This window comes from Bos javanicus, chromosome 3 (assembly GCF_032452875.1).
Source record: "Bos javanicus breed banteng chromosome 3, ARS-OSU_banteng_1.0, whole genome shotgun sequence".
Lineage (NCBI taxonomy): Eukaryota > Metazoa > Chordata > Mammalia > Artiodactyla > Bovidae > Bos > Bos javanicus.
Window position 1 is genome coordinate 98,194,545 of NC_083870.1, and position 10,289 is coordinate 98,204,833.

The 10,289-nt window shown below is 35.6% G+C and overlaps 1 protein-coding gene across 2 annotated transcripts in view; it reads left to right on the forward strand.

The window, feature by feature from the left end:
- Nucleotides 1-3,198, forward strand: part of SPATA6 (spermatogenesis associated 6) — a 165,338-nt gene extending 162,140 nt beyond the window's left edge. For both annotated transcript variants that reach the window (XM_061412053.1, XM_061412054.1), the window contains exon 13: nucleotides 2,951-3,198. In XM_061412053.1, coding sequence (XP_061268037.1) covers nucleotides 2,951-3,131 — 181 coding nt within the window. In that variant the 3' untranslated portion in view covers nucleotides 3,132-3,198. The remainder of the gene's footprint in view (nucleotides 1-2,950) is intronic.
- The last annotated feature ends 7,091 nt before the right edge of the window (nucleotides 3,199-10,289 follow it).

Consider the following 10,289-nt stretch of genomic DNA (forward strand, 5'->3'; position numbering starts at 1 on the left):
GTTCAGAAAAGGACATTATTATGCAGTAAAGTTGATGACTATGGACAACAGGAACATAAAGTACAGATCTGTGCTTTGTGAATATTAATTAGTGCACGACTTGATGTAAAACAAAACACAGCAACAAATAAAGCAAATACAATCCAATGAAAAAAAGATAACATCTGGGGACTCCTAAAGTATTATGAGGGCTTTCCAATGTGGAGAATTCTTAAAGAGGTGGAAATACCAGACCACCTTCCCTGCCTCCTGAGAAATCTGTATGCAGGTCAAGAAGCAGCATTTAGAACTGGACATGGAACAGTGGTTCCAGATTGGGAAAAAAGTACATCAAGGCTGTATATTGTCACTCTGCTTGTTTAACTTCTATGTGGAGTACATCATGTGAAATGCCATGCTGGATGAAGCACAAGCTGGAATCAAGACTGCCTGGAGAAATATCAGTAACCTCAGATATGCAGATGACACCACCCTTATGGCAGAAAGCAAATAGAAACTAAAGAGCCTCTTAATGAAAGTGAAAGAGGAGAGTGAAAAGCTGGCTGAAAACTCAACATTCAGAAAACTAAGATCATGGCATCTTGTCCCATCACTTCACGGCAAATAGATGGGGAAACAATGGAAACAGCGAGAGACTTTATTTTCTTGGACTCCAAAATCACTGCAGATGGTGACCACTGCCATGAAATTAAAAGATACTTGGTCCTTGGAAGAAAAGCTATGACCAACCTAGACAACGTATTAAAAAGCAGAGACATTACTTTGCCAACAAAGATCCATCTAGTCAAAGCTGTAGTTGTTCCAGTAGTCATGTAAGGATGTGAGAGTTGGACCATTAAAAAGGCTGAGTGCTGAAGAATTGATGCTTTTGAACTGTGGTGTTGAAGAAGACTCTTGAGAGTCCCTTGGAAATCAGTCAATCCTAAAGGAAATCCTAAAGGAAATCTGTCCTGAATATTCATTGGAAGGACAGATGCTGAAGCTGAAACTCCAATACTTTGGCCCCCTGATGCGAAGAACTGACTCCCTGGAAAAGACCCTGTGCTGGGAAAGATCGAAGGCAGGAGGAGAAGGGACCGACAGAGGATGAGATGGTTAGATGGCATCACCATCTTGATGGACATGAGTTTGAGCAAGCTCCAGGAGGTGGTGAAGGACAGGGAAGCCTGGCATGCTGCAGTCCGTGGGGTCACAAAGAGTCGGACACAACTGAGCAACTGAACTGAACTGAAAGTAGTATGAGGGAACAGAGGCAAACGTGGGGCCTTAGACTTGTAGAATGTTTGCAGAGGTACAGAGTATATGCAGAAATATTCTATTAATGTGTTTATGTATGTGATTTCTTTACCATTTGACTCAAAATGTCCAAAAAACTGTTTTGAGTGACTGTTTTTAGGCAGGAGTTTGGATTGTGAGAAACTGTATGAAAGAACTTGTATTCATTTGGCTAGACTGTTTCTGAAGCTAAGCTAATGAAAGGTGGAAACTATATGAAAGCAATAGCATTGCAGACTTGGCTAAGGCCTTTTGAAATATTTCAAAGATTATACTAACATTATTTAAAATTGTGTTAATTACCTCTCTGAAACTGAATGGACAAAGTAAAAGTAAGGTTAATCATGTTATCATTTTCAAAATTTTCCAGTGTGAAAGAGGTGGTACCAGGTGTAAAGAAAGTTTGATAAAATCTAGTAAGATTGCTGGAATATATGAGGTAGATTCCCATTTTAGCAAAGCCATCAGGAGATAGAGACACCTATTAACACGATTTACAGAAGTGAATTTTTTAATGCTATTATAAAATATGTCAGCCGTAACAGAGGTATATACTTAAGATTTGTGTGTCCTAAATAGCAACAGCAATAAAAGGAGTGCCCATTTACTTATCATCCAACTTAAGAAATAGAACATAACCTTATGCCGCTAACAAGTCGCACCTATTTCCATAGAAATAACTGCTATTGTGATTTTTCTTTTTTCTTTATGGTTATACCACACATGTATCTACCCTTAAGCAATGAATTATTTAATTTTCCTTGTTTTAAACTATTCTACACAAATGTAATTTTAACTGTTTATTGTTTGAAGTTTTCTTTTTTGCACTGAATTAATTTTTCAGTTTCATCTATGTTGATGCATGTAGCCATAGATCTTTAATTTTCCCTGCTGCATATTATACCACTGTATGCACTCACCACAGCTCAGTTTTTTGTTCCAACATAAACGGATATTTAGATTGCTTGCAGTTTTTAGTTCTATTACAAAGCGTGTGATTATGAACATGTTGGCACATATCTTCTGGTGCACACATGCGAGGATTTTGCTGGGATACTTAGGAGCCAGGGGGTTGGCTAGAGTTGTGTATGTAACCTTACTGAGTCATGCCAAACGGTTTTGCAAAGTGTATAAGTGTTCTCATTATTTTACATCCTCATCGACACTGTGTCAGGCTCTAAGGGTGCGGCAGGCTCTAAGCCACTTTGTGCCTTTTTTCATGACCACTTTTATTGTGTTCATGTGGCAGATTGACTCCAGGTGAAACAGCAAATTCTTTTTATAGATATCCAGCTTCAAGAGTTCTTGTTTCACAGTTCACAAGTACTGTAAAATCATGAGACTGATAAGTCAGGGAAGAAATTGTTTTCTGTGGATTGAGATTCCAAATAGATGAATAAAATATTTGTAACCTTTAATAGCAAGAACATAACAGTTTTACATGGCACATCTAACATGCCTGAGAGGTCTTATCTATAATAAGTACTTAATTTATTGAAGTGGGTTCATTATTTATTTAAAAAATAAACTTAGCCTTTTAAAAAGTCAGTATTTCTTTCTAACAAATAAAAAAGTGTTATCAAGCCTATAAAGTTCTTAGTAAATATTTAATTTTTATATCCCACCTCTCATTTTGCTTCACTATTGTTTTAATCGTTTATATCCTTTTCTATAGCTCATTTCAACGGCCACGTGGCACCCTCCATTTGGATGATGGTGAATACTGGTCCAACAGGGCAGCCTCTTACAAAGGAAAATCCCACCGACCCATCTTTGAGAACAGCATGGACAAGATATACAGGAACTTATACAAAAAGGCCTGTAGTTCTGTTTCTCATACACAGGAAAGCTTCTGAGATCAGCCGCGATAAACTGTATGAGTGTCCTTGTCAACTTCTCAATGAAAACGTTTGATGTGATCAATACCTGTACTCTTTTATTTTTTTTAATCAGGTGGTTCTAATTGAGCACAGTAGTTAGACTTTAAGTTTATTATTTCAAATGATAAAGTATCATGGGCAAGCCTTCTTTTTCCAATCACAGTAGAGAGTGCTATATTCCCACAGTTCTGCAACACAGTCAAAACCTCCATTCTGATTACGAGAAGGCTGTCCTGTCACATGTCTCTCATGTCACCAGCTACAAATCCAAGAACATATTCTCTCTAAAAATGCTCTTCTGCCTTCATCACCTTGTAATTTTCTTTCCATTTGCTCGACCGGTTATCTTGTCTGACTAAGATTATTTTTATTATTAACGTTCATTTCTTGGTCATAGGCAAAAAAACATATACAGAGATGAATTTCCCAGGAGTTTAAACTCTATTTTAACTAGTATTTTCTACTGTTTGCTCCCTAAGAAAAGGCTATTAATGTCTTAGCTCCTAAGATACAGTTTTCTTTTTAAAGTTTCTATAATCCTTTACTCCCTCTTCTCTAAAAGAGCTAGCTAAGTTACCTAAAATGCCTAACAGATAGCGAGAAATAGGAATGGCCAAATGTGACCCCAGATATGAATAACTGATTTTTAAAGATAGATTTTTTTTTTGCATTGTTTTTTCCTAGAGTCAAAACTTTTGGTGGAACCAGAATCAGAAAATAGCCTTTGTTAAAAAGCTTGTAAAAACTCATAAAGAATAAGGGATTTATGTTGTAATTTAATCTCTTTAGAGTATTCATAGGTATCAAATAGCCCGTGAAAGTAGCAACCTTACTTTAAAAAAAAAAAAAACAAAAAAACCTGGGAACCATAAAGGGGAGGAAATATTAGAGCATAACTCTTTGTACTCAAAAGTTGTTGGTTGATAAAATTAGCTTCTTCCCCCTCTCCCCTCTACCCTGGCTCCAAACACATCTGAGGACAGTTAGGCTTTGAAGATACAAAGAAATCAGTTACCTTATATTTATTAGAGAGAGTAGAAGAAATGCAGAGAATAGGAAATGATAAACTTGACTTACAAACTTTAAGAGTTGACTACAAGATAATGTTTTCTCATTGATTCCATCTTTGGTTAATTTTATAGTTATGATATTAAAATACTTGAGTTGAACTCTATTTAAGTTGGAATTGGTATGTAAATTGGGCGATTTATTTTTCTAATTGGAGAAAGTACGTAATACCTGTTATCTAATAATAAGACTTTTCAGCTTCATGTTGATTGTTTTATCTGTGGCTATCTGCAATGTATTGGAAGCACATCAGAGACAGGAGCCAGGTATCCTAGGCTACAGATCTCTGGTCCTGGTTTCCTCAGTTATCAGTGGAGGGAACGGAATAGGTCAGCATTTCCTGAACCGTGTTTGTAGACTGCTGTTCTAAGAGATGGCTTTAGGAATGTAGATACAAGTATTTTCATTGGTCATGTAAGTTTAGGAAAAATCTGTGTACCACTCAAACTTAGAGAGTCATGGGTAAGATGACAGGAATAAAAAGGGGTTGCTAGTAATACTGAAAAAAACAGTGGTAAATTGTTCAGGCAAACTACATATGGTCACCTTAGTAAAAACATTAGCATGTTTGAGGCTGTAAGAAATCCTGGCATAAACATGCTTCGCTCTAGCATCTAATAGAAAGTCTGATACATACTTGGTGCTCATTAAATATTTATTGATTAACCCAGACTTTCCTAAACTAAATTGAGTGTGTAACAGTGATTGCTGTTATGGTTATCTTTCCCCTCCCATTCCTCTCCCCCAACTCCTGAGACTTCCTCTGAAATGCCATCTGCAGACACATGTTGACAGAGTCGGGAAAATACTGGACTCCACAATCACTCAGCTACCCTCTGGTTGTAAGTTTTCTGATGATTTTTTGTATAAGTTTTTGAAGGTCAGCATTGAATGATGGTTTTTTAAAAAAAATTAATTAAAAACTTAATATCTTTTCCTCCTTGATGGAAACAAATGAAAAATTCCCCTATTTAAAAGTGGCTTCTTGGTGTGCTACATGCCTTCAGTCATGTCTGACTCTTTGAGACCCTACAGACTGCAGCTCACCAGGCTTCTCTGTCCATAGGATTCTCCAGGCAAGAATACTAGAGTGGGTTGCCATGGCCTCCTCCAGGGGATCTTCCTGACCCAGGGAATGAACCTGAGCCTCCTGTCTACTGCATTGGAAGGCAGGTTCTTTACCACTAGCGCCACCCGGGAAGATCAGTGAAGTGAAGTGAAAGTCACTCAGTCATGTCCGACTCTTTGTGACCCCATGGACTGTATGGTGCCTGGAATTCTCCAGGCCAGAATACTGGAGTGTGGGTAGCCTTTCCCTTCTCCAGGGATTGAGCCCAGGTCTTCCGCACTGCAGGCAGATTCTTTACCAGCTGAGCCACAAGGGAAGCCCAGGCTCCTTGGTAAAAAGAGCAAATATGAACTTTAAAGAAAATATTTGCTATCATAGAAAATTTCCTGAGTAAGTACAAAAAAATATATATATATATATTACTTTGCACCTATATTTGCCATTATCATACAAAGGCCACCAAAAAATGGGTCTCAAAGGGGAACTTTAGAAAATATTTAAGAGACATTTTCCTCTGAATTAAATTTGACATCTCCCTGAAGGATCAAATATAAATTTCCACATACTTAACATCTTTGCTAAGTGTCTATTTCCATTCCCTTGAGGAAAGAGTAGTCTTTGTTGTTTTCCCTAACTATTATGATGAATTCTTATGTTGTATTATCTTTCAAGAGTAAAACCTCTAAGTACTAATAGCTGCCTTTTCTCATTGAAAGAAGCAGAAAGATGCCATAGTTTATTCTCTTAACCCCCTTTTTAATATTTCCTACAATCTAGCAATAGTTATTAGACAATATGAAAGATAAATTGGTCTGTCTCCTTCTTTTTAATGTAATTTTTCTCTTAAAAAAATCCTAGGAATTTCAGGAAGGAAAATGTTAATTCAGCTAAGGAAAAAATTAAATCATTGGACTGAGAGTGTGTCTTCCCTGGTTTCACTACTAGTTATATAACCTTGTTTAAGTCATCTATCCTTCTTAGACCTCGGTTTTCTTTCCTATATTGAGGAAGAGGTTAATTTAGAATGATCTTTTAATGTTCCAATATTTTTATAATTGTGTAATTGATCGATGTAGATCAGGAAGTTTTCGGCAGCAGAGTTGTATTCTGATTTCAAAGATTAAGCCCTTGATTAAAAATCTGGACCAAAAGAGAATTCTCATTATTGTGCTCATTCCTAATAATGGCTTTTTTGAGATAGTTCATATGCTATAAAATTTACCCTTTAAAAGTATACAGTTGAGTGGTTTTCAGTATAGTCACAGAGGTGTGCAACTGTAACCACTAGCTAATTATAAAATATTTCATCACCCCAGAAAGAATCCTGTATCCATTAGCAATTGCTCCCCATGCCTTTTTTCCCTTGTCACAACTCTTGCTGATCTGCTTTCTGTTTCTATGCCTACTCTGGACATTTACACATTTCATATACATGGGATTATATAATATGTGAGTTTTTTTTGTCTGGCTTCTTTCATCTAGCATAATGTTTTCAGGACTCATACCTGTTGTAACATGTGTCAGTACTTTATTTCTTTTTATTGCTAAAAAATAATCTATTGTATAGATATATCATATTTTGTTTATCCATTCAGTTGGTGGGTGTTTTCATTGCTTTCACTTTGGGGATATTATGAAAAATGCTGGTACTATGAACATTTGTGAAGTTTGTGATGGATATATGTTTTTATTTTCCTTGAATATACACCTAAGAGTAGAATTGTTGGGTCATATGGAAACTCTTTGTTTAACATTTTGAAGAATTGCTTTCCAAAGTGACTCAATCATTTTACAACTATTATGTTTATTTTTATGTTATCTTAGGAACTTAGGCTAGTTACACGTTCAACCACCCATTCACCCATTTATCACGTATTTATTGAGCACTGTGTTAGATATAGAGTATAAAATTTTTAAATGTATCTTTCCATAAGCACAAAGAATCTATTGAGAGAGACAAGAAAACAATATATTCCAGCATTTATAGAATGGTTTGGTAACTTCTATGATAAAATAATATAAGAATGAGCGTAGAGTATGCTAGCTTGATGCAACAGAACTTGTAAAAGCATGAAAATGGGAGAGAAAATGATTGTTCAGAAAACTCCAAATGCTGTTAACTAGAGATTGTGTACAAGATTGCAAAAACTTTGATGGGATATGATGAATGTTAAAATGGACCACAAAGAGAACCACAGGCTTGGAGCCGCATTAAATGAGGCAGCCTTTTAGCTGGACACTGGAAGATGGGAAGGACTTTGGTGAACTGGAAACCAAGATGGGATATACTCAATATTGATCAGTTTTTACGAGGGTGGAGGCGAGATTGAGGAAAATGTCCAGAAATCATTTAAAGATATAAAACTTGGGAGAACTCAAGAATTGAAAATGGATTTTTGAAGTCAGATCAAAATAAACAAAAAACCTATGTTGCTCTTGTCCTAATTTGTATGTGACCATAATAAGCACCTTGAGAGTAGTGGACCCCAAGCAATTGTGCTTTTTACTTATTATTGAGGCCCTGGTGGGAGAAAGTTAGTTTGAGGAACACCCTTTTAGAAATTAAGAAAGATATTGTCCTCCCAATCCCAGATTATCTAACTAGCTAGAAATTTATTTACAAAAATGAAAAAGTTAGAGAGAAACTCAATTTTTTGTTGTTGGGGTTATGAGAGTATTATTTATCTCTGAATGATATACTTTGAGTTTAATTATGTGAAGATCCTTAGACAACCAGAACTTGTGAGTATTCATCCATTTAACAAATGTTATTGAAGGTCTAATGTCCAGAGATAAACAAAAACCTAGTTCCTGACCCAAGTTCATAGGCGGAAAAACTGACATTTACTTATTACAATGAAAGAAGTACTATAATAGATGATAAGGTTTGCAAGTATTTTCTCTCATCCCATTGATTGTCTTTTTGTTGTTGATTGTTTCCTTTGCACTGAAGAACCTTTCTATATGGTTCTATGTGACGTGGTTCCACTTTGTCTATTTTTACTTTCATTGCTTTTGCTTTCAGTGTCATATCTAAGAAATCATTGCCAAGACCAATGTCAAGATTTCCCCCTATATTTTCTATTAGGAGTTTTACAATTTCAGGTCTTATGTTTAAATCTTTAATCCACTTTGACTTGATTTTTGTGTATAATGTAAGTTAAGGGTTTGATTTCTTCTTTTTTTTTTTTTTTTTTTGCATGTGGATATATAATTTTCCTAATCATTTGTTGAAGAGACTGGTTTTCCCCCTTTGTATGTTCTTGACTCCCTTTCAAAGATCAGTTGACTCTGTGTGTGTTACTTTATTTCTGGGCTGTCTATTCTGTTCCACTGCTCTTTTTCTGTCTTTATCCCAGTACCATACTGTTTTAATTGCTGTAGGTTTATAGTTTAGCTTGAAATCAGGAGTATGATGTCTCCAGCTTTTTTGCTCTTTTTTAAGATCACTTTGGTTTATTCTGAGTCTTTGGTGGTTCTATATGATTTTATGATTTTTTTTTTCTATTTCTGTAAAAAATGTCATTGGGATTTTGATGGGCTTAATAGGAAATCTGTATATCACTTTGGGAAGTGGACATTTTAACCACCCACATGATAATCACACACACACACAAACGTGTAAAGAAGACACACAAAATTAAAAAAGAAAAGAATTAAAGAATCTTACTACAAAAAATCAACAAGGCACAAAGGAAGATCACAAGAGAGGAATAGAGGGACAAAATAGAAAACAGAAAACAGCAAAATGGCAAAAGCAAATCCTTGCCTATCAATGATTGCCTTAAGTGTAAATGGATTAAGCTCTCCGAAAGACACAGAGTGGCTGAATGGATAATAAAGCAAGACCCAACTATATGCTATCTACAAGAGACTCTCTTTATATTAAAGGACACACATAGGCTAAAAGTGGAGGAGTGGCAAAATAGTATTCCATGCAAATATTAAACAAGAGAGCACAGGTGCCTATAGTATTATCAGGAAAAAAATAGACTTTAAGTCTGTCACAAGCATCACTACATTTCTGTTGCAGTTTAAGTTTTTAAAAGTTTAGTCTTTGGAGTTTATGATATAGTTCAGAAATGAGAGGAAACCTTTAATGCCTTTGAACACTGTAATAGATTTGAGAATAGGTGTATCCTCTTAGAGACTTATTTTCATCAGTGAAACACATTCTTCACTGGAGTTTTTTTGTGTGTGTTTGTTTTTCAGTAAAATTAGTGATGTATGCAACATTTCCAGTAACATCTATTTCTAGGAGGTTGACAACAACACTGAATAATAGAAAAAGTGCTTTCTTCACAACTTTTCTGAACCTCTTTTTTTAGCCTGTGAAATAAGATATTGATAAACATTGCCCTCCATTCCTCATAAAAGTATTAGGATTAAGTAGGAACATAATGTGGACATTCTTTGACACATGTGAGGCACTATCCTAATTATTTTTTGGAAGTGATCTGGGAAAAAAATTAACAACTTTAAAAATAATCCATCTGGCATAATAACAATACTGTTGGTTGCAGAGTTGAATGAACTTCAGATTTTGTTCTCTGTGTTTTCTTGTAACCTCTGTGCTGCTTAACTTTTCTGAACTTATTTGCTCATTTGTGAAGTGGAAGCTGTTTTCGTAGAGTTCATTTAACCAGTTAATGCATGTGAACTACCTCATACAAAACGTGGTGCTCAATAAAGGGTGACTGTAGTAGCTGTGCTTCCAGGTCAGTATAGAGATAGTATTCTGATAGATCTTGAGGATCTGATTGGACAGAAAGTGGAATAAATGTAAAAAAATTTCAAAATTATTTCAGGACACAAGACCAAATCAGATTTCTTTCAGTATGGCTCTTAAGTTTACTAGTTATTTAGTTTATGTAGGTTGTATAATATTCATTTCAGTTCAGTCACTTAGTCGTGTCCGACTCTGTGACCCCATGGATCTCAGCACGCCAGTCTTCCCTGTCCTTCACCAACTTCCAGAGCCTAAATAGAACACCTGC